The following is a 25465-nucleotide window of genomic DNA, read 5'->3' on the forward strand; positions in this document are numbered from 1 at the left end:
AACTCTGTTCCTTAAGTATGTGGAAATCCTTTCCCATTTCGACGAGCAAACCCACATGGAGCAATTTTTTTCACCAAGTTTTTAGTGAATCAGGATAGCACTAGGTTGTATTGTATGTTTACGATTGTACATATTACATCTTATTTTAAATGCATGTATGTGCTCATTCCTTTCTCCCTAATAAAAAAGGGTGCCTTTGGCTACGTATAATTTTTTGTTGAAAGATTCCATCAATTTTCTTCAGATTGCCACTGTAGCCAAAACAACTGCATGATGTCAGTGAGGTCCAAAAGACGTTATCTGAGAAATGTTCAAAGGAGTCTCAGTGAATACAAACAAGGAGATAGTCAACGAATGAACCAAACATTTCCTTATAAAGCAAATGCATTCTTGTCAAAATCATAACATCACTTACAGACTAGCATTCTGTAGTGATATACACAATAGCTAAAGTTATCAGCTTTTACAAAAATGAGCCCCTAAAAACGATGTGTTTAAGAGCTGTAATTTGGAAGGCCTCAGACAGATCTTTTCGAGTTCCAGGACAGCCAGAGCTGAATAGTAAGGCCCTGTCTCAAAAAACAAACAAACAAATAGGAGTGCATTTGTATTAGAGTTTTACTTTTAGAGTCCTGTGATAATAAATTTAAGCAAGATTTGTATGTAGTTAAGAAGTATTTGATTATCTCTTTTCTTTTTCTCTCTCTTTCTTTTTTTTTTTTCTCTCTCTGTTTTTAATTTTCGAGGCAGAGTTTCTCTGTGTAGCTCTGGCTGTCCTGGAGCTCTGTAGTCCAGGCTGGCTTCGAGCTCACAGAGATCTGCCTGCCTCTGCCTCCCAGAGTGCTGGGACTAAAGGCGTGTACCACCACCACCCGACCTGATGATTTCTTAAGAATGATCTCTTTTCTTTTTTTAAATAATACTTTCAAAACATTAAGTGGTGCTGAATAAAAATCTTTATTGAATCCAACATGATATAGTCACTTAATATCTGTAAATTGTTATTTTACAAGTATTAGGTACAATATAAACATTTACAAACCAGGTACATTTCAGCTACAATTTTGAATATAATTTTTAGAAAACTTCCAGTTTTCTAAGATTAAGAAGTTTTCTTAATTATTAAAAATGTCTTAAGATATCAGATATAAAAGCTCTAAGTATAAAAACTATTATATGCCTAGAGCAGGCAAGTGGTTTCGTTTACTTTTGAGGTGTATTTAAATAGAAATCCAGATCAACTCAAGCTCAACTCATTACTTCCCAAAGTCCCTGTAGTGTGAATCCATCCTTCAGTTTCTCTATTGCAAGCCCCAGTTCTTCTGAAAATACAGGTTCCCGGTCTTGTTGCTTTGGGGAAGGTAAGAAGATAGGTGGGGATGGAAGATGAGCCAGGAAGAGGAAAAACAAAAAATGTTTCACTGCGTTAGTGAATGCTAAATGCTGTCATATTGCAACTCAAAACAACAAAAGAGCAACAATAACAACAGAACTACAGGTAAAATGCCCTTACCTTATTTCCATCAGCAAAATAAGCCTATAAAATAAAGAGAATGATATTTACATGCTTCATACAAAATAATCAGGGGGTTTAAGGAACAGGCAATTAATTTTCAGAAAGATTTAGTAAGTGAGTATATTTCACATTTGCTTATCATGCATTTCATAGTTTCTCTACCTATAGTGCTGCCATCAATGCTTATTTCTTGTGATGGTACAGGCCCTTAATCCCAACACTCAGAGAAGCAGAAGCAGGCAGAACTTTGTAAGTGTGAACCCAGATTTGTCTACATAGTGAGTTCCCCATCTAGGGCTACACTTTGAGACCCTGTCTTAAAAACAAAACAAGAAACATTTTAAAATTTCTTATGGCAGTATTAATAATATCTCTAAGAGTTTCTCTTAACTGGGTGTTGGTGTTGCATGCCTTTAATCCCAGCACTGGGGAGGCTGAGGCAGGTGGATCTCTGTGAGTTCAAGACCAGCCACCAGGTAGACCACTACAAGAGCTAGTTCCAGGACAGCCTCCAAAGCCAGAGAGAAACCCTGTCTTAAGAGAGAGAGAGAGAGAGAGAGAGAGAGAGAGAGAGAGAGAGAGAGAGAGAGAGAGTTGCTCTTTATGCGCTAAGCAAACAGGCTTTCTAATTGATGTACAGCACTCTTAGCCTGAAAGGAGATTTAAGATGACTTCTCTGCTTCTACTTTAGAAGATGATGGCAGAGGGGCTGGAGACATGGCTCAGCAGTTAAGAACACTGAGCACTCTTCTAGAGGCCCTGGGTTCAATTCCCAGCACCCACAGGGCAGCTCATAACTATCCGTAACTCCAGTTCCAGGAGACCCAACATCCATGGCAAAACAGCATTGCATATAAAAACAAACAAACAAATAAAACCCCAAAACAATTCCCTGAACCTACATGGCAAATTTGTAACCTATCTCCAAGTGATCTGACACCTTCATATAGACATATGTGCAGACAAAACACCAATGCACATAAAATAAAATAAATACATCATTTAAAAAAAAGGTAATCACTTAGAGCTGGGCATGTGGTGCATGGAGAAACCTTGTCTCAAAAAATAAACAAACAACAACAACAAAATCAACAAACCAAATAACAACAACAAAAAAAGTGTGGTGGCTGTAATACCAGCATACCAATCTGGAGGCAGGAGGTCAAGAGTTCAAGGCCAGGGCCTGGAGAAATGGCTCAACAGCAAAGAGCATGGAGTTTAATTCTCAAATCACATCAGCCAGCTCACAACCACCTCTAACTCAGCTCCAGTGGACCTGAGGCCTTTGGCCTCCAAGAGCACTGCACCTATGTGCACATAACAAGCATAAATAAATGTAAAACAAATCACAACACAAAAACCACAACAAAACAAAATAGACAACAAACAAATCCAGAAACAAACCAAACCAAACTGAAGTAGTACTTTAAAGTGTCAGTATACAGTTCGAGGGCGCTTTATGCCAATTTCACATCTTTTTGTTTGTTTGTTTGTTTGTTTTTCAAGACACGGTTTCTCTGTATTGCTTTGGAGGCTGTCCTGGAACTTGCTCCAGGCTGGCTTTGAACTCACAGAGATCTGCCTGCCTCTGCCTCTCAAGTGCTGGGATTAAAAGCATGTGCCACTACCGCCCCAATTTCACATCTTTATTTGAAATTATTTCTTGCTGGAGGGAAGGTATATGTTACGATCAGGTTCATAAGACTGCAGGATTAGACAGCACTACTTTACTTTTTTGAGACAAGGTCTCTCACTAAGTGGTCTTGAATTCACAGAGATCCACCTGCCTCCACCTCCCGAGTGCTGGGATTAAAGGCTTGTATTAACACACCCATACCAACATCATTAGTATGCTAGCTAATTAAATAATACGTATTTGTTAATAGGAAAGTATATTGCTCAAATATATATCCTAAAATAATGTAAATTAAAGAAAAATCGTTTTTTCTAAATAACTGTTCTCAAACTATTTCCTAGGTTGGGAATTTAAAAGTATTCTCACAAAAGAAATTCTCTCATTTAAAAAATCCCCCTCAATGGCCTGGAGAGATGGCTCAGAGGTTAAGAACACTGGCTGGTCTTCCAGACGTCCTGAGTTTAATTCCCAGCAACCACATGATGGCTCACAAACATATGTAAAGAGATTTGGTGTCCTCTGCTGGCCTGCAGGGATACATGCAGAAAGATTGCTGTATACATAATAAATAAATAAAATCTTAAAAAAAAAATTCCCCTGGAACTCATGTCAAAAGTCTCAAGTTTTCCAACAGTGTACACAGTCACACCACTATTAGCTAGACTCGACTCAGATGCACATCACAGACATTTACTAGTGCTTGCTGGTGCTCACCACAAAAGCATCCGTGTGATCATCAGAATCTATTTCCACATCATCTTGAACTTGTTCAACTGTCAGAGCTTCAAGTGACTGTGGCTAAAAATTAAGATGTCAGAGTCAATATGAAGCAAGTTCTTTTAGAAAAATGTACTATGAGAACTGCAAATACTTGTAAAGGATAACAACAAAGACCACTCAAGTCACTCAAATTTTATTCTTATATTAAAACTAACGAGTTGTAAAAGTTGAGCATAAGGTTTTAAATCTGAAGTCAACAATATCATCAAAATACTTAAAACTATAAATGTACATGTATACATATTTAGTTATTTAGAGACTTTAGAGACTTTTTTTTCTCTTTGAGACAGGGTTTCTCTGTGTAACAGACCTGGCTGTCCTGGAACTCACTCTGTAGACCAGGCTGGGAATATGCACAGAGATCCACCTGCTTCTGCCCCCACCCCCCAGTGCTGGGATTGAAGGCATGCACCACCACCACCAGGCTGAAATATTATTTTTTATGTATGTTGGTGTGAGGGTGTCAGATCTTGGAGTTATAGATAGTTGATAGCTGCCATGTGGGTGCTGGGAATTGAACCTGGGTCCTCTGGAAGAGTAGTCAGTGCTCTTAACTGCTGAGCCATCTCTCCAGCCCTGAGATATTCTTAAAAGAAAAAAAAAACTCTTATCTTAATTACTTTTTAGACAGAAAAGGGCTAGTCAGAGAAGGTCACCCTGAAGAACTTAAAAGGCATCTGAGAAGTCAAAGGGTGGGTGACTATGGCTAGTGATGGGTGAGAACTGGGATCAGAAATCCAGAGAGGACAAGAAGTGGAATATCACCAGACCTCTGCTGTGTATACTGAATTATGTACACATAGCTATGCAAAGGGTATGTCCATGTAGCTGTGGGATTATGTCCATGTAGCTGTGGGATTATGCCCATGTAGCTGTGGGATTATGTCCATGTAGCTGTGGGATTATGCCCATGTAGCTGTGGGATTATGCCCATGTAGCTGTGGGATTATGTCCATGTAGCTGTGGGATTATGTCCATGTAGCTGTGGGATTATGTCCATGTAGCTGTGGGATTATGTCCATGTGGCTGTGGGATTATGTCCATGTGGCTGTGGGATTATGTCCATGTGGCTGTGGGATTATGTCCATGTGGCTGTGGGATTATGTCCATGCAGCTGTGGGATTATGTCCATGCGGCTGTGGGATTATGCCCATGTAGCTGTGGGATTATGCCCATGTAGCTGTGGGATTATGTCCATGTAGCTGTGGGATTATGTCCATGTAGCTGTGGGATTATGCCCATGTAGCTGTGGGATTATGCCCATGTAGCTGTGGGATTATGTCCAATAGCTGTGAGAAAAGTGAAGCTAGGAGCCTACGTAACAGTGAATCTGGGATTGAAAGTCAGGTTCCAGACTTTGCTGACTTTACACCATTCCTCACACAGCAGCAGCAATCACAGTCTGAATGGAAAGGGAAAGAATAGGCACAGGGAAGACAGGTAGAATCAAATTAATATGCAAGATAAGATAATGGATAAAATGAAGGACATTCCCAAGATTTTGAGCATAGCTACCTTTGGCAATACTAGAAACAGGTAACAATCCTAAATCAGCAGCACACTGCATCTGAGAAGGACATGACAAGGTGACTCTTATTAGCAATGTCATGTTTGAGGTCTGATATATCTTACTGACTTGGATAATGAAATTATGAAATAAGGAATTTAGTTCTAGGGGGCTGGAAAGATGGTGCAGTGGTTAACAACAATTGCTGCTCTTTTAGAGTGGCTCACAACTACCTATAACTCCAGGGGAATTCAACACTCTCTTTTAGGCTCTGAAGGCACCTGCACACACAAGCATATATCCACATATTAATAAATAATGGGGCTGGAGAGATGGCTCAGAGGTTAAGAGCACTGGCTGCTCTTCCAGAGGTCCTGAGTTCAATTCCCAGCAACCACATGGTGGTTCACAACCATCTGTAATGAAATCTGGTTCCCTCTTCTGGCGTGGAGGCAGAATGTTGTATACATAATAAATAAATAAATAAAACCTTAATAAATAAATAAATAAATAAATAAATTATCTGGAGTCAGGGTTGCCCTATGTAGATCAGGCTGGAAGTTGCTGTGCAAACTATGCTGGCCTCTGACACAGATACCCACTTGTCTCAGCCTCCTGAGTGCTGGGGTTAAAGGTATACACCTTGCATATAATAAAATAATTTTTAAAAACTAAAAGAAATTCAATACCAAGCCAAGCCTGATGACCCGAGTTTGATCCCAGATCCCAAGACCCTTTGTGGGAGAACCAACTCCCAAAAGTTGTTCTCTAACTTCCATATACATAGATACACACACATATACACACACAATGCAAAAAATTTCAAATAAAATTTAATTTCTATTATTTGAGATGCTTATCTATGTGACAAAATTTAAGAATCTTTTTTTTTTTTTGGAAATAAGATAAGTTGACAGTGTCAGGATCAGAAAAATAGATGTACACGTCATCCAAAAACATCAAAGTTAAAGAAGCTTTAACTTTGGGCTGGAGAGATGGCTCAGCAGGTAAAGCATGTGCTGGCAAGCATGATAAGCTGTCCCTGCACCCTCACGTTAAGAGAACTGACTCTTGAAAGTTATCCTCTGCCCTCCACACGTGTGTCATAGCACACAACCACAAAATAAATAAAAACAAAAGATGATGCCGGAGTAGTCAACGGTATTACTGAGGAATATGCAGAGAAGGAATATGCAGAGTAAAAGGCAGAATACCTCAGTGAAGTCAGGGAACATGAATTTCCCGCTACCTAGCCTGCTTCCTGGTTCTCTCTATCTATACACTGTAGTCTGAGAGCAGAAGGAGATGGGAGGGGTAGTGGTTGTGATAAGGTTCAGCAGTCTGAATACCAGCAAGGTTACTGATGAAAGTGGATGGCTAGGACACCAACTTTAGGGTATACATTGGGGCCCCAGCAGGGGAGCAGAGAACAAGGGAACCTGTGATAGAGTGGCCAGTGATGGAACTGAAATAGGGAGAGCACCAGAGGTAGAGCCTGGGGCCAGGGTACCAGTGTAGACAGTGAGGATGCTAGTGGCAGATCAGATGATGAGGGCTGCAGCTGGACAGATGATCAGACCAAGAGAAAGCTGATGCACCTGGAGAGTAGGGTTTGGTACCACAACCAGAACAGATGAGGAAGACATGACACGCAAAACATCTCAAAACTAGCTGGGCACAGTTGTATGTGTCTGAGGTACCAGCAGTATAGATGCTGAGTCTAAGGTAGATAGGAGCTTGAGGACCAATCTGGCCAAAACAAAGTAAATGGCCCAATAGCAAACAAACAGAAACCCATAACATATCTCCAACCTAGCATGTCAGAGGCACTAATCAACCAGAATGGAGACAGGCCACATTTACAGAGCAAATTCTGGATTTGCTGCACTGTGGAACAACGGACCCTAGGTTGGTGTCCATGAGGCCTTTAAGGTTTGTCCTAGCTAACACAGCTGTGGGAGGCTAAAACTAACACTGATAGAATGACAAACTCAAATCTGGCTACATCAGAGGAGCAAGTACATACAAGCTTTCCTGAATGGGTGCTTACCTAGGCTGGGCAAGAGGAATGAACGATGAAGCATTCAGAAGTCAGTAATAGTCACCAATTAGAGATGGCCAGTCCGAGGCCATGCTCACTTCACCAAAGTCTACATATATGCTTAAAGTTTGTACACAGTAAGTTTACTTTTGAATTTCATAGGTAGTATGTAAGCAGTTCAATAAACTCTATATCCATGGTATTGAACAAATTACCTTTTCTTCCATTTCATAATTCACTCCAAATATCGGACTAGCAGAATAGACTTTGTGAAGTGAGTTGATCTCCTTAACTGATTCCTGTAGTTTTTCCACAGGGTCTATTTTAAAGCCAAGAACATATCCTCCACTCTGTAAGAAAAAATAATGAAAAAACCAAAAACCAAGTCTGAGGAACAATACCTACAGGATGCGATGAATGCAGGCTAACTGTGCTTGTTTCGGAGCATCACAGATAAGCTCTCTAAAGAAATTAAACTCCGAGCTCTGAAAATTCCAAACAGAGGAGTATAGCAAGCCTCCGGGGAGGCAGGGAAGAGCTGCTGGTGGCAGTAACACATGAGCAGCTATTCTTCTGACTTCTCTCCCTGAACTCCCTCCCTCCCTCCCTCCCTCTCCCTCATATGCTGATGTATGTCCAGATCACATATAATTTCATCTTTAAACACAAGCTGATGAAAAGTATGCACAGTGGAGTGTAATGGCCAAAGGAACTAAGGGTTTTTTTTTGGACTAGGTCTTGAGAAGGAATAGACAGACTATCGATTAAAACTGGTCCATCTGAAGCTATCTCCTTGAAGGGTTTTGACTATGACTGACTGCAGGCTGGTAGATAGTGTTTTGTTTGTTTAAAGTGGCATCCTATAAGAGCATATTTCATGTTAAAAACACATACTTTTGGGATCAATTCTGGATCAACAACTAATATTGGACAATATTCTTTCCTTACTCTAAGCCCCATTTAAAAAAATGAAATGGTTATCAAGTGGTTGATTAAACAGAATAAATATATCCTGTTGGTACACTTCCTGAGATATAGTACTTAGTAAATGGCAGTAATAGGCCATGTGAAAGAGAGAGTAGACATTCATTTTTAAATTTAGAAGTGATTTTATAACTCTCTCCCTTGTTTAGAAGGAAGAACAGTTGTTGAGTACACTGTAAGGGAGCAGGGCTGGGAGGAACTAGAATAGTGCCTCTGATAACACTTAAAAATGTATTTGGGGGCATGGTCACACATGCCTATTTTCTCAGCACTCAGGAGGCAGAGGCAAGGGAGCCACAAGCTCAAGACCAGCCTGGTCTACATAAGTAAAATATTTTAAGTTTCAAATGTATTTCTGCAAATACACAATATAATGGGTATTTAGCAGTTTCTAATTAGATACTGTTCAGTCTGTGAGAATATAACATCTCAGAGTATATATGATTTTCTACAAATCCCTGCTTCTCAAAGCAACTGTGAGTCAGGCAAACCCAGGATGAAAAATACAGTCCCATCCCCATCAGCTTCAAGGTTCCGGGGAAGGTGCCTAACCTCTCCAGGCCTCAGAATACTGGACTGTAAGAAGGGAAAACAGCCATTTTGTGGAGTTATTATATTGAGATAATACATGAAATATGTTGAGCTAGCACAGTGATTTCCCTCATAATCATGTTAATATAATGATTATATCCATCTAATGGGCAAACTGGCAGGTAATATGGTGTCTACACCTATCATTCTAGCACTTAGGAGGCTGCGGCAGGAAGCTCCTGAGTTTATAGTCACAAACACACATAGGGAGGATTTTTTTCTAACAAGACAATTACTATAAGACTTCAAACACTTCACAGATTTTCATGTCACAGTTGATACTCTAGCAAGTAAACTGGTTACTATAGAATAACAACTAAAGACCTGGCCACATAGTTAAAAATTTATCAGTTTAATGAAAATGTAAAATATCTTACCTGCTGAGAGCTTTCTATGACAAGAGCCAAACCAAATTTTGAATCTCTAATCTTTATTGAACGCTATATAAAATGAAAAAGAAAAAAACACATTTTTATTAACTGATAGCAGTAACACATTTTAATTATGTATTGTGCTGTAGCCCTGGGTTTTGAAAAAGGGTCTCATACCTCAGGCTGGCCTGGAACAAGTACAAAGCCCAGGCTGGCCTTGAACTCTGGGAAATCCTTCTGCCTTAGCCACCACACCCACTTTTGCTGAAGAATTACTCTTCATAGTCTAAATGGCAGGAATCCGAAAATGACAAGACTCAGACTGAAGATAGATGGTGAACTGACAAAGCCATGTACAGAAGACAGCTATGAGGAGCTGCTTCATGGAGAGCCATTCCTGACTGATATAGTCAATGGGTCTTCTCAGCAGTTTACACAAAAGGCCAGCCATCTTCAGCTATGAGGAGACAGTGTCATTCGTGGCTCCTAAAGCAAGATTAAAGTAATGTGTACCATTCTGCTTCTCACACCTTGCCCTGGTTAGGTTTTTGTCAAACTGACAAAAGTTAGGGTCATTTGGGAAGAGACCACCTGAACTGACTGAGAAATGCCCTATGAGACTGGCCTGCTGGCAAGCCTGCCTGGCATTTCCATAATTCATGATTGGTATGAGAGGGCCCTGTTCACTGGGGGTGGGACCACCTTGGGGTAGGTGGTCCTGGGTCCTACAAGAAATCAGGCTGAGCAAGCCATGAGGGTGCTGGCCAGTGGACTGCATCCCCCACGGCCTTGGTATCAGCTCCTGCCGCCAGGTTCCTGTCTTGCTTGAGTTCCTGCCCTCACCTCCCTCAGCGATGGACTGTGCTGATTTTGCTCAGGGTGTTTTAACACAGCAACAGAAGCCCAACTCTGTACCAGCCCATGGGTACTGCTATGGCAGACCTGACAATGTGTTTTTGGGAAGATTGTGGTGGCCTTTGAACTTTAGGCTAGAAAAGCCATTAAGTGCTCAAAGCCTAATTGGCTGTTTTCTTTGGGAGCACGTGAAGTGTAGCAAAAATAAACTCTTTGCTCCCCAAGTTGCTTTTGGTCATTGTATTTTATCACAGCTATGAAAACTAAGACAAATGTCAATCTCTACCTATCTATCTAACTAGGTGACACAGGTTGGTCAGACAGGGAGGGTACATGCGCGCACACACACACACACACACACACACACACACACACACACACACACACACTCAGACAGGGAGGGTACACGTACACACACCACACAACACAGACACACACACACACACACACACACACACACACACACACACACACACACAGAGAGAGAGAGAGAGAGAGAGAGAGAGAGAGCTTGGGCCTGTGGAGTAAAGCAGTGGCTGAGGCTAGCGCTGAAGTTGGAGTCTGACTACTACAGTGACAAGCTGTGATGTATCATATTGCAAGCTGTTTGGGTCAGGCTGAATTCATTCCAGAAGCTGCATTTGGCAACTCTATTCTTAAATAACAAAAAAATATTCTATTTGAAGAACAGAAAGCACAAGGTTGTTTACTACTCAGTAAGTATTCAGCATAACAGGGGTCAGGCTAGGTAAGCAATAGCCACAAAATGAACACAGAGCAGCAGTGTGAACACTGCATGGTGGCATAACACTAACCCCAACTCTTGGGTTGGTGTAGCAGGAGGATTGCTATAAATTTGAAGCCTAGCCTGGGCTACATGATGAGTTCTATCAGTCAGGACCATAGAGACCCTGCCTCAAAAACATCTCAAACCAAACAAAACCAAGCAATGAACAATACAAACATCAATTTATCAAATATCTATATAGACTATCACATTTTTCCCAGACTTGATGACAATTTCTGCCTGGTGATATAGCTCAGTGGTGGAGTATTGCCTAGTTTGTAAGGCCCTGGCTTGATCTCCAATACCACAAACAAAACAAACCATCATATTTCTGTAGGTTTCCTTCCTATCAAATTCTTTGATTATTCATTTAATATGTTGCTTCCTCTGCCAGAACGATGCTCCTCAATAGCAGGGCTGTGCACTGGGAACACAAAGTTTTAGTTAGGGCTTCTAGTGCTGTGATAAACACCATGACCAAAAGCATCCCTGGGAGGAAATGGTTTATTTCAGCTTATGTGTCCTAATCATAGTCCATCACAAAGGGAAGTCAGGGCAGGAGCTCAAGGCAGGACTGAAGCAGAGGCCAAGGGGGATTGCTGCCCACTGACTTCTTTTTTTCCTAATGTATATTTATGTGTATGATCATGTATCTGTGTGTAAAGCATATATGTGTCTTTGGAGGGTGTCAGATCCGCTGGAGCTTGAGTAACAGGAGGTTGTGAGCCACCTGATATCGGGGCTAGGAACCGAACTAACTGGGGTCCTCAGAAAGAGTGCTCTTAACCACTGAGCCATCGCTCCAGCCTCTTGGGAAGCTGTTTGCTGAGGAATAATCCTTCTGTACACTGTGAAATTGTATAAAGCCGGGCAGTGGTGGCACAGCCAGGTGGTGGTGGTGGTGGTGGTGGTGATGGTGGTGCACTCCTTTAATCCCAGCACTTGGGAGGCAGAGGCAGGTGGATCTTAGTAAGTTCCAGGTCAGCCTGGTCTACAGAGTGAGTTCCAGGACAGCCAGGACTGTTATACAGAGAAACCCTGTCTCTAAAAAAGAAAGGAAAGAAAATGAAGTAACAAGTCATGAGCCACATGGTAGAACTTAGATAAGAAATATGGGGTTAATTTAAGTTGTAAGAGCTGGCTGGAGACAAGCCTAAATTATCAGTTGAGCATTTATAATTAATAAGTCTCTGAGTGCTTATTTGGAATTGGCTGGTGGGACAGAAAAGCCTGTCTACAGCTGTTTTTTTCTTTCCTTTCTATGCTGGGGATTGAACCCAGGGTTTTGAGCATACTATCAAGGCACTCTATCATGAGTTACACCCCCAGTCCTCAGTCCTTTTGCTTTTCTCTTTCTCTTTTCTTTCTTTTTCTTTTCTGTTTTGGAAACATGGTCTCCCTATGTCATTTGGCTGGTCTGGAACTTGTCATGTGTACTAGGCCTGAACTTGTGGAAATCCTTCTGTCCTTGTTGCTCTAAGTATCTACTATGCCTGACTTATAAATACATTAAGTCTTTTCTCTGTTAAAATAATAAAATTAACATTTTAAAACTATGCTTTTATTTATCCTTAAGTATACTTTAAGCATTATATTTATTTACTTTATTTATTTATTTGGGGAGGGACACATATGTATGCCCAAGTGTGTATGAGTATGGAGGTCTGAGAACAACCTTTGGAGTTGGTTGTCCTTCTAACATGGGAGTCATGGGGATTGAACTCAGGTTTGGGGCAAGCAACTTAACTTGTGCCATCTCACTGGCCCCCAAAAGTATGCTTTTAGTTAATAGTATATAAAAAGGAAAAAAAAAACCCAGAACTTATATAACCCCAAATATCAAACTATTAATGGTATTATTCTAATTTTTTTGTTAACTTATTTTTTACAATCCAATCCCAGTTCCCCCTCCCATCTTCCTCCCTCCACTCCCCCTCCTCCCATCTGCTCCACAAAGAGGGTAAGGCCTCCCATAGGAATTCTACTAAGTCTGTCCCATCATTTCCTTGAGGCAGGACCAAGGCACCTCTCCACCCTCCATACCTCTGTGTCCAGGCTGGGCAAAGTACCTCTCCATATGGAATGGGCTCCACTAAGTCAGTTTGTACATTAGTGTTAGGTCTTGGACCCACTGCCAGTGGCCTCATATACTGTCCCAGTCACCCTATTGTCACCTATATTAAGGGAGTCTAGTTTGGTCTTATGCATATTACTCTATGTTTAAAGGAGGTAACCAAAATGCATGGACTTACAATTTGCAGATATGGTATGCTGACATTAAAGCTGTCGTTCATGTTTGCATGCCACACAATTCTCACATTGGTAATAAAAAAAGTTCCTAAATTTCCCTGCAGAAGAGAGAGATAAATCAATGATTACTTGTTTGTGTTCTCGATCTGTTTTTTGTTTTTTTGGTCTTTCGAGACAGGGTTTCTCTGTGTAATAGTTTTGGCTGTCCTAGAACTTGCTCTGTAGACCAGACTGGCTTCAAACTCACAGAGATCTGCCTGCTTCTGCCTCCCAAGTGCTGGGTTTAATGGTGTGTGCCATTAGTCTATTTTCTAGCCCCAGTCTGTTTTCTAAGACCCAGAATAATTCTGATTATCCCAACAGTAGATTAACACAAGAAATTGGTATTATGGAATACCAGTGACTCTACTATTTACAGGCTAGCACAATTAGAGGACTGAACACTTATACCCCAGAATCATTAAGCAACAGGACACCAGCACAGTTAAAAGCTTTTAAATTAGTATATTTGTCTGAGGACAAAGTTCTTTTTAAATTTTAAAATTTAGTGTGTGTGTGTGTGTGTGTGTGTGTGTGTGTGTGTGTGTGTGTGTGTTTGTGTATACAGGGCATATGAGTGGAGTTCACCCATTTCACAAAATTCTATTTGGTATATTTTGTCAAAACGGGGGGGGGGTGTTGAAAAAACATGTTTTGTTTTTTTGTTTGTTTGTTAAAAAAAAAACACAAAAAAAAACCCCAAAAACACTTTAGCCAGGTGGTGGTAGCCCATGCTTCTAATCCCAACAGTTGGGAGGCAGTGGCATGCAGATTTCTGGTCTACAGAGTGAGTTCCAGGACATCGAGGGCTACACAGAGAAACTCTGTCTTGAAAAATATCAATTAAACAAACAAAACACCAACTACCATCCCCCACAAAAAGGCCTTTACTATAGTGCCTGACACAGCATTTTTTTTTAAAGATTTTATTTATTTATTATGTATACAACATTCTGCTTCCATGTATATCTGCACACCAGAAGAGGGCACCAGATCTCATAGCAGATGGTTGTGAGCCACCATGTGGTTGCTGGGAATTGAACTCAGGACCTCTGGAAGAACAGTCAGTGCTCTTAACCTCTGAGCCATCTCTCCAGCCCGACACAGTATTTTTTTAAGTATTACATCTCTCTATACTTATTATTCAAAACTTGAGATATGCCTGAGCAAAGGAGTTATGTCACCTAAGAATAAATTCATGGTTTAACCCCCATCAACCTATCAGATATTTGATAGTATTAAATATCTATATCAAAACTACAGCAAGATGTGGTAATTTACCCTGCAATCTCAGGACTTAGGAGGCTAAGGCAGAAAGACCATGAGTTTAGGGCTAACCTGGGCTACACAATGAGACCTTGTCTCAAAAACAAACTTGGAGCTAGAGAGATGGCTTAGTGGTTAAGAGCACTAGTTGCTTTCAGTGGACCCAGGTTCAATCCCAGTATCCACAGGGCAGGTCACAACCATCTGTTAACTCTAGTCCCAGGGTATCCAATGACCTCTATAGGCATCAGGCACACATGTGGTCCACATGTGAACACACAGGCAAGATACCTATAACACATAAAATAAAGCAAACACCACTACTACCAAAAAGACAATGAAACTTTTAAAATATATATATTTGTTTATTTTGAGGCAGGGGCTCACTTTATAGCTCTGGCTGGCTTAGAACTCACTACATAGACACAGGTGGTTTTAAACCCACAGAGAACTGCCTGCCCCCTGCCTGATGAGTGCTAGAGGTGGGCTGTGGTCACCATACTATACCTACTTTTAACTATATGTGTGTGTGTGTGTGTGTGTGTGTGTGTGTGTGTGTGTGTGTGTGTGAATGTGTACATGTGAGTGTTAGTGTCCATGGATCTCCCTGGAGCTAGTGGGTTCTGAAGCTCAGTCCTCAGCTGAAGAAGGTGAGTTCCAGGGCACACTGGACTATATAATAGGACCCTGTCTGGTGAGTGCCAGGCCAGCTAGGGCTTCATAGCAAGACCCTGACTTGGTGGGGTACTAAGTCTAGCCACACCATGGTTTATCTCTACCAGTGTGTTATGAAGAGTAGTGGGTAGTGATGTGTGGCCAAGTGTGGCTCTGTGTTTCTCATTGATGGAAAAAGTAGACTGAACTCTATCATCTCTGAGGCCCACTGCACTTCTTGGTTCTGTACAGAATGGAAGGGGATGAAAAGGGCATAAGACCATGAAGGTTAGAACAGTACTTCATACCTAAAGCTGTAATTTATCCAGATTGCTAATGCTAAGTTTAACAATTACACAAACCCAGTGATGAATGGGAAAATAGCTGCTGAAGCAGTCCCAAAAGGCTCGTGACTTTACACAATACCTGGTCGCTGGATAAATTCCATACGCCATTGATCTTATCATACACATGTTCTTGTGGCAATAACCTCAGCTGCTTGTTCTGAATGACTGCACTTCTCAGTTTAAAATCCCGGTACATTTTAGAAGTTTCATATGCTCTAGGAAAAAGAATAAAACAAAGATCAATCAATCCAAACAGAAACTGTGGTGCTGTTAGGCTGTGCTTACTCATTTACTAGATACATAGCTGTTAATGATTATGGACATCACTCAATTATTGTGGTGAATTCACTCGTCAGCTGGCTGTGGTAGCACCCTGCCTGTAATCTCATCACCTGGGAGGCTTAGGCAGGAGAACTATTGACAGTCTGAGGCCATCCTGGACAGCATACTGAGTTCTAGATTAGCCTGAGCTATAGAGTGAGACCATTTCAAAAAACAAAACAAGGCCCAGCATGGTGTGGTGCACGCCTTTAATCCCAGCACTCAGGAGGCAGTGGCAGGTGGACCTCTGAGTTGGATGCCAGCCTGGTCTATACAGAGCTCGTTCCAGGACATCAAGAACCCTGTCTTGAAAAAAACCAAAAACCAAAACCAAACCAAACCAAAACAAAACAAAACAACAAAACCCTAAGGAACAAAAAATTAGTTTCCTTTTCAGTAAGATGGGTGACTCTGGTTTTCTGTCATGGTGGCAGAATACTGACACATCCATCCTTCATTTTCCAATGTTAGTCAAAGTTATCAGTGCTCTTCTGGCACAAAGGTCCAATTACTATTTTACTATCACCTAAAAATATTATGTTTGCATCTATCCATGCGTAGGAGGCTCTGTCAATGCTCAAGAGTACCTAGGGCAGAGAGGAAGAGGGAGAAAAAACAAAACCCGGTTTTCCTTTAGTTAGGATTCTGTTACATTGTTAAGCGGTAGGGTTTGAACGCTCTGTCTATAAATCTTAATTTCCTTTAGTTCATTATCATCTATCGAGACATAGCCAGGAGAAGAATGGAACTGCTTACACTACTCATTTAGGAAGGAACATAAGTGTTTTTCTGTTTGTTTTTTCACATTTACTTGTGTGTGTGTGTGTGTGTGTGTGTGTGTGTGTGTGTGTGTGTGTGTTCATGCATACCACAGTGCATTGTAGAGGCCAGAAAACAACTTGTGGTAGTGGGTTCTCTCTTGCCATGTGGGTTCTGGGGGCAGAACTTGGGTCATCAGGCTTGGCAGGAAGCACCTTTACCTGCTGAGTCATCTTGCAGGTCCAGAACACAATTTTTTTATATTATTGATAGAAAGTAGCTCCTATGCTCATGAATCATTTCAAGCTTTTCATTTTATTATATTTTTGAAAATTAGATGTTGGCCTTAAACTTACTATGTGTTCTAGTCTTGATTACAGCACTTCTTAAGTCAAATAAAGAGCTATGGTTTAGGTGTATGACCATGAAAACTAAAAAATAATGTTGCTATAGTGTTGGAGCTGGGACCCAAGACCTTGAGCATGCTAGGCAAGTGCTCAGCCATCAAGCTGTACTTCATGAGCCAAACATTTGTACATAGATGTTCAGGGAAGCATTATTAATAATCTGAATAATTATAAAGAAAGGTTATTTAAGGAAAACATCTGAATGTCTATTTCTGCTATAAAAATCTTTTAAACTCATTACTAGAAATTTTTTACCTTGGTAGCTAATTTAGCAGAATCTTTCCAGTGATCTTCCACTTTACAAATGTGGTGATATGTAGCCCAGGGTGGCCCAGACCCCCTAAATCCTCCTGCTTTGCCGTCTAGAGTGGTGGGATTACAAGTGTGCACCACTATTCCTTACACACTGTATGAATTCTTTCAACGTGCTTGATATATGACAATGCAGTATTCTTCTAGATACCTGAGACATTGTCATACATCTAAATCTTTTCACACCATTACAACAAAGTAACCTGACATACTCAAAACTCCATGAGATGCTTCTGTACCTGTGCACTGCGATCACAGAAGTAAAAAGTCTGGGGCTCCCTGGAACCAGATTTGTGAAAATAAATTCAAATCGGGTGGTGTTACATTTTGTCAGTATATAAAGAGCTTCAGTCTGGCCTCGAAGTTTCTGTAAGGACAAATTTATTACAAAGTTCAGAGTTAAAGAACAAGTTCCCATTTAAGGTGGAAGCAAGTTTTAACTTTAAATATCTAATGTTTCTTCATTATTTATCTACTTCTCCAGGACTTTTTCAGACTTACAGAGTTAGCAGTTCTTGTTGTAATATTCAATATGCAGTTGTAACCAATAGCTAAAATTAAAGAAAAGACAGAGAATATAAGAAGTATGATATTGTAAACTGAGAAACATAATACTGTAAAAAAAATTAAAAACCTAGAACTTTAAAGTTTTGAAAAGTAAACTTGATCAGAAGTACAACTTTTGTTTTGTTTTTCGAGACAGGGTTTCTCTCTGTAGCTTGGAGCCTGTCCTCGAACTCACAGAGATCCACCTGCCTCTGCCTCCCAAGTGCTTGGATTAAAGGTGTGTGCCACTATTGCCTGACAGAAGTACATCTTTTAAAATCTGTATGAAATAAGTACAAACTGAGGTTAGGAATGTAGCTCAGTGGGTAGAGTGCTCTCTTAGGATACAGGAAGCCCCCGGCTTGATCCTCAGCACTAGACACAAGCAGTGCAGTGGCACACATTTGTAATTCCAGCACTCAGAAGATGCAGGCAGGGAGAGCAGAAGTTCAAGTCATTTTCAATGACACAGCAGTAAGAGGCTACCCTGGAACACGTGAGACCCCATCTCAAGCAAAAGAAAGAAAGGAAAGAATGAATGAAGGAATGGTTACAAGAACTTGAGGGTCAACAATCTTTGAATCACAATTCTTTGAACAAACTAAAATATTCCTAACATGGGAAAAGAAAATGTCTAAAACCCATACAACAACAAAAACAAAAGAACTTTACCACCATTATGTTAAAAGAAGTCTGACTGCATTTGCCATGAGCAATGTTTTCAAAGACAATCAAAACCAAATAGGGAGTAGAGATGGCTAGGCAGGTAAAGGCACCTGGTGCATCTGAATTTGATCAGCATAATCCATGGAAAGGTGGAAGCAGAGAACTGACACCACAAAGCTGCCCCTTGGCACACGCAGCCCCACCCCAGATAAACATGATGAAATACAGAAACAATAACAAAAAACATAAAGATGCTGGGTAGTGGTGGCACACGCCTTTAATTGTAGCACCCGGAAGACAGAGGCAGGTGGATCTCTGAGTTTGAGGCCAGCCTGGCCTACAGAGGTAGTTCCAGGACAGCCAAGGCTACATAGAGAAACCCTGTTTTTTTTTTGGGAGGGGGCAAAAAATAGACAAAAACTATTCCATGAAAACACTAATCTCACACACCCAAGTCACAACACAGACAGACTGAAACACAAGAACAGATCATTTCTTTTGCATAAGCATATATTCTGTGACCAGTCTTTGATTTTGGAAGATTTTCTTAAATAGCAGTTTTGTATTTCCACATACTTAATGGTACAAGCATTGTTCCTGCCAGGCGTGTGCCTTTAATCCCAGCACTCAGGAGGCAGTGATAGTGGATTTCTGTGAGTTTGAGGCCAGCCTGGTCTACTAAGTGAGTTCTAGGACAGCCAGGACTACACAGAGAAATCCTATCTCGAAAAACAAAACAAGGGCTGGAGAGATGGCTCAGAGATTAAGAGCAGTGGAGGGTCTTCCAGAGGTCCTGAGTTCAATTCCCAGCAACCACATGGAGGCCCGCAACCATTTACAGTGGGATATGATGCCCTCTTCTGGCATAAAGACAGATAGACCACTCATACATAAAATTGAATACATAAATCTTTAAAAAAAGAAAAACAAAAGAAACAAACAAAAAACCAAAGGAAAATTGTTCCTGTGTTTCACAGCACTGGGGATTGGACCTGGGGCCTTAAGCATGCTAGGCAAGTGCCTACCACTGAGCTTTGTCCTCAGCTCTTTAGACTTTTTATTTGTTTGTTTTAAATACAAAATCCACCATCCAACTTTCCTGAAAAGGATTTTTTTTTTTTTTAAGAATACTTACAGAGATTGACTCTGGGTAACGCCAAGGAATGCCAGATGATTCTTAAGTTTGTTACTAAGAGTCTACCTAAAGGCAAGGCAAGCAAGAAGAGATTAGCTGAAGGCCCTTTCCAAAGCACAGTCTGAGGTGGGACTGGGAGCTGCGGCTCCATAGCTTGAGGGTTGGTTGCCCAGCACCTGTATTAGCTGCTTCATGTGACTCATGGGCGGCTGCAAGCCTATGATCCAGGGCTCAGGGTATGCAGTCATGAGGACCAGATGCTGAAGGCCAAACTGCTGCATACCAAGTCTGAGGCCAGTCTGGTTTAGATGATTAAAAAAAAAAAAAAAAAAAAAAAAAAGTATGGGCTGGGCAAGGGCAAGGTAGCTCCTACTGTCAAGACCTGCCTACTATGATGAACTCTACCCTGGAACTGAGAGACAAAACAAACACTTCCCTCCTTAAGTTTCTTTGGTCAGGTGTATGGCCACAGAAATGAGGAAAGTAATTAATACACAAGTGTCATCTGGGTGTCTCTTAGCAGTTCTCATTTTGTGTGTTGTGTTGATGTTTTTGTGGATGCACAAAGAACAGAAAACATGGGAGAGCACCAGGTGGACTCCTCTACCACTCTCCAAGCTGCAGAGCTCCTCCTGTGCCAGCCTGCCCTGTGCTGATGTTAAAGGTGTGCAGAGAACCACTCTGGCCTTTATAAATGCATAGGAAGCAGTCTTGAGTGCTGAGCCATCTCTCCAGTCCAATAGCACTCATTTAAATGACCCATGTACTTATATAGCCAATCCTGCTAGTGCCACAAGCAAGAAAGGTTGATTGCAGAAAAGTAGAAGTTCTTCAATGCTAGACCAAGAAGTTCAGAGTTAAGCCTGTTAGCAATAAAACTGAATTGACGTTTAGGCTTAAATTTGGGGAGGACAAAACAATTTTAAGAAGATCCCATGTGTTGGTGCATGTCTTTAATTAATCCAGCACTGGGGAAGTGGAGGCCGAGGCAGGTGGATCTTTGAGTTCCAGTCCACGAGTCATGGCTACTGTATCAAAAGCAGAGAGAAGGCCTGGCATGGTGGTGCATGCCTTTAATTTCAGCACCTAGGAAGCAGGCAGATCTTTGAGTCTGAGGTTAGCCTGGTCTACTATAAGAGTTTCAGGGTAGCCAGGGCTACATAGAGTGACTCTTTCTCAAAAAACAAAAAACAAAAAAACAAAAAAAAAAAAAAGAAGAAGAAGAAGAATAGAGAGGATGTGGTGGTTTGATTAGGTATGGCCCCCAGTTGTGCATCCTTTGGATGAATACTTGGCCTGTAGAGAGTGGCACTATAAGGAGGTGTGGCCTTGTTGAAGGAGTGTGTCACTGTGGAAGTAGGCTTTGAGATTTCATATGCTCAAGCTACACCCAATGTGGGACACAGTTCACATCCTATTGCCTGTGGATCAAGATGTAGAACTATTACTTCCTTCTCCAGCACCATGTCTGCTTGTACTCTACCACATTTCCCACTATGACTATAATGGACTAAGCCTCTGAAACTAAAAGCCAGATGCAATTAAATGTTTTCCCTATAAGAGTTGCTGTGGTCACTGGAGGATCAAGGCTGAATCTGATGAAGCAAGACTTTGCTGATACACTCCTCCTAGACAAAGGGTGGAGAGAACAGTCGTAAACTGGAGAAAACCACAGGTTGAATATACTATCCAAAATTTTCCAGCACTGTGTTTGCTATTTTTTAAAATTAACAGCTATTGAAGAGAAATGGATATGCTTACTCAACACTGTTAAAAAAAGAAGAAGAAAAGAAAAGAAAAGAAAAGAGAGTTGCTGTGGTCATGGTGTCACTTCACAGCAATAGAAACCCTAAGACAGAAAATATAATGTAGTTTGATTAATCATTTACTTATACAGTATTAGAAAAGCCAAGTAGACTCTCAATTACCTCCTATGAAAAAACGGTAAGAGTGTCTACTTTAAATTAGTGCTACTAAGTGAGATTACATATACAGATATAAAAAATAGCAGTTGGCAAATAATAAACATTAAAAAGATGTTAAGAGTGAGTAAGCACTCTTCCTACCCTGCTCTTTCAGACTGAAAAGCTTTATTATGCTAGGTTCCATGAAACCACCCTTGCTTAGACAGTATCACTTTATCATATCGGCTGTTTCCAAATTCACAGGTTCCACAAATTCTCCTGCCTCAGGCACACAAGTTGCTGGGACTAGTGGTGTGTACTTAATATTTTATTTAATGCTTTACAAACTAATTTTTATGACTTAAAATTATAGGGGCACTGATTTCCTTGAATCACTTCACTTAGGTAATATTTTGTCTTTTATACTTTAGCATCTCCAGAAAAAAAGTTATGGAGTGGGAAGAGTTGCCTTACAAAACTTTCAGCCAACTCTCTTAATTTTTCAGCTATTTATCTCCTACAAGTTATAGGATTCTTATGCTGCCTCTTTTCTCGGGAGGGACCCCTCCGTGCAGCTCCATGCCCATTCCTCCAGACCTGGACTTTTTTCTCTGTCCTTGTTTCTTTTTCTAATCTCCCAAATATGAAATCTCCTTGCCCCATTTTACTCTCTGTGGCTTCAGTGCCGAACATTAAGCTGACGATTTCATGTCCGAGTACTTAGAAGTGGATTAAATGCTCTAATCTTCTGAGGTACTCACAGCTTTTAAACAGGGGATCCTGAATGGGGCACGGTCACTTGGAAACTGCTCGAAAAAGGAGCAGATGCAGGCAGGGGGTTGGAAGGCATAACTCCCCCATGCCCTCTCCACCTCCATATAAACTACACACTGCACATTACTTCATTGAAACAAAGCTTCCTGTGTTCTAATAGGATTCAGGTACCATGAGGAGATTATTTGTAACCAGGCTTCCCCACCCCTTGTTTTGAGCAAAAGAAAAACCCTGGATAACTTCAAGCTTCTCATCTTACTATGACCACTTCCTGAGGGAGAATCTGTGTTTCCTATCTGTAGGATTAATCCTATCCTTTCTTCTCAAAGTTACATTTACATACGATGCTTTTTCTCCAGCTAACTTGAATCAACAGTTATATATTTAACCACAAATATAAAACTCAAATCTACTCACCTCTATCCCCATTATTTCCTTTTGTGTCTTCAATTGAATCTAAACAATCAATGAGGACTTCTCCAGGTCTTGTTTTCATCTGCCTAAAATAAATATAAAACTGTGAGGGTTATAACTTCAGCTCTATCTGCTACCAGTCTATTCAGGGAAGAGAGACAATGGCATAGGGCATACTACAGTGCAAGTACACAGCACTGAGTGCTTGTACAGTTGAAAATAGCTTCCAGACCCTGGGAGTCAGCGAGGCCTGAGCTGACCAGGACCACTTGGGAATTAGCTGGATCAGGAAGTGGAGTCTTGCATAACTACAAAGAAAAGAGCAAAGGATGCACAACTGAAAAACAGAAACAAGAAAGGTAAGAGAGGTGCCGGGAGAAAGGGAATAGCTGAGTGACTGAGGAGACAAGCTGTCAAAGAATCTGGAACTCCACGATGATAGGCCTTATTCTGTGGACAACAGACAAGCCCCAAGAGGTTTCTAAGTAGAGGAAGGACACCCGGCAGTTATGGGAAGAAATGAAGTTTAAAACTAGTATGAGGGTCGGGCGTTGGTGGGGTACGCCTTTAATCCCAGCACTCGGGCGGCAGAGGCAGGTGGATCACTGTGAGTTTGAGGCCAGCCTAGTCTCCAGAGCGAGTGCCAGGATAGGCTCCAAAGCCACAGAGAAACCCTGTCTCGAAAAACAAACCAAACCAACCAAACAAACAAACACTTGTATGAGAAGTATCCTCAGGGGGCCAGTGACATGGGTCAGCAAGTAAATGTAGCTGCCACCAAGATTGATGACCTATTTTAATCTCTGGGGCCCCTAACAAAGGAGAGAAGTGACCTCTGCAAGGTAACTTCTGACCAACACTCCTGCATCGTGCACACAGAAAGAACCGTTACTGAGCCATCTTCCAGGCTCTTTTGCTCAGTAAGTCTGCACTAGAATGAGGGAGTGTGATTAGCAGTCCCTCTTTTGTTTTTGTTTTTTTTTTGTTTGTTTGTTTGTTTGTCTCTGTCTGCAAAGTAACCAGCATGTGATAATTGTCTGGCAAACTGAAAATGTTCATGAAAACTGGAGTTTTGTTTGGATTAAGAGACACCTGCCCACCACACCCACCCACCCAAACGCGCGCGCGCGCACTTCCTAAAAGGTGTGTAATGAGTTAATGTAGTTTGTAATTTTGCAAATATCCTAAAGCAACTAATACCATGTTAGACATCCAATTACCACAAAAGCTGAGAAATGTACCAATATTTCATTTTTTTTTTCATTTAAGGAGGTACCATTAGGAAGTTGCTGAGGCGCCACGGTATTTATTGATCCAAGAACTTCAGCTTTCGTATTTTCCAACATTTATTACCTCAGAGCCCCCCACCCCCAACTTCTGTGCAGGAAGGCTTTTAACCATCTTCTCTTTAAAGCATATTCCCTTCTGTTTAACAAGCTCTAACAGATTCAGACGAAAGCTCAGCCTCGACCCAAGGTTTGCGTGGTCGGAAGTTTTGGAGAATTCTCACTCGCACCGCCCTCATTTGACAGTCATGCCAAGCGTTCAGAGGCAATGCTATTCCGGATTTTGTTCTAGAACCCTGCTTTCTGGAACCCCTGCCCGACGTTCCCTCCATCACCGGACCCGGAGGGTCGCAGCCTTGATGGGCTCACACTCGGGATAGGCAGCGGGCCAGGGCAAGGCCAAGGGCCGCAGGGGGCCGCAACCGCGGGGTCCCAGCGCTTCGCAGAGACTCACTGCGAGGACACATCGAAGCGCACGTCGCGGTCCTCCCACAACACGTCCAGCACAGACATGGCGGCCGTGGTACCCGGCCGATGCTGTCCGCAGTGATCGCCCTGCGGCGTCTTGGGGGCTCCAGGGCAACGCGTCGGCTTCGTCACGATGTCTACGGCGGGCGCCGAGGCCCAAGCTTCCACCAGATAGGGTTCGCTCTTTCCCTGGTCCTTTTGTGTCACTGGATTGGTTTGAGACGGGAGTTTGGGAGGGTGTTGGACTTCTGTGTCACTTCTCTGGTCTCCATGCAGATTTTTAGCCATTTCCCCTTCCTGATGTTTTCTTACACCATCCAGAAATCTTAACTTCACCAAATTACGTTGCTGGTTTGGTGGGGCTCAGGCCCTGTCCACCTCGCAGACTCTGGAGGTTCTGACTCTTTCTGGCTACATTCCAGCTCAGAACCTGCAGAGGTCCTACTCTGTCTGGTCTGGACCACTGCTTCCCCAGATGTGTGCACCACAGCCCTTGAGTCTTATTTCACAAGTCAGCTCTGGAGTCCCTCTATTGTGAGCAAACAGAAGGCGAACGCTTTAAGCAATGCGCAATATAGAGTGAGCACTGGGCAAACACTTTTTCTTCTTTTCTTTTCTTTTTTTTTTTTTTTTTTTTTTTTTTTTTTTTTTTTTTTTTTTTTGAGACAGGGGTCACTTTGTGGCCCAGACTGGGATTACAAACATTCATCTTGCCCAGTTTATGAATACTTTTTTGATGAATCAAAGTGTTTTCTTTCAGCATGTGACAATTTTTTGTTGTTGTTTGAGGGGGGGGTGGTCGGGTCACTTTGTGGCCAAGACTGGCCTGGAAATCGAACAGCTTCAGCC

General features: G+C 41.6%; 1 protein-coding gene and 1 non-coding gene across 2 annotated transcripts; one reads left to right on the forward strand and one right to left on the reverse strand.

The window, feature by feature from the left end:
• Positions 1-1248: 1248 nt before the first annotated feature.
• On the reverse strand, positions 1249-25139 carry Bbs5 (Bardet-Biedl syndrome 5). The gene is made up of 12 exons (XM_027420242.2): positions 24603-25139; positions 22866-22948; positions 19771-19836; positions 17925-17974; positions 17663-17790; positions 15704-15839; positions 13321-13416; positions 9433-9495; positions 7696-7830; positions 3867-3950; positions 1514-1537; positions 1249-1350 (listed from the first exon to the last, which is right to left on the reverse strand). Exons 1-12 carry the CDS (start codon positions 24902-24904, stop codon positions 1249-1251), a joined length of 1269 nt encoding a protein of 422 aa, XP_027276043.2. The 5' UTR covers positions 24905-25139.
• On the forward strand, positions 21345-21468 carry LOC113836294. The gene has a single exon (XR_003486362.1).
• Positions 25140-25465: the final 326 nt, after the last annotated feature.

This window comes from Cricetulus griseus, chromosome 6 (genome assembly GCF_003668045.3).
Source record: "Cricetulus griseus strain 17A/GY chromosome 6, alternate assembly CriGri-PICRH-1.0, whole genome shotgun sequence".
NCBI lineage: Eukaryota > Metazoa > Chordata > Mammalia > Rodentia > Cricetidae > Cricetulus > Cricetulus griseus.

Coding starts and splice junctions, on each gene's coding strand:
- Bbs5 (XM_027420242.2), bottom strand. CDS start 24,904: ATGGCTAAAAATCTGCATGGAGACCAGAGAAGTGACACAGAAGTCCAA. Junction 15,840..17,662: donor TCTGTGATCGCAGTGCACAG/GTACAGAAGCAT, acceptor TCTTTTTCCTAG/AGCATATGAAACTTCTAAAA. Junction 1,538..3,866: donor ATCACACGGATGCTTTTGTG/GTGAGCACCAGC, acceptor TTTATTTTATAG/GCTTATTTTGCTGATGGAAA.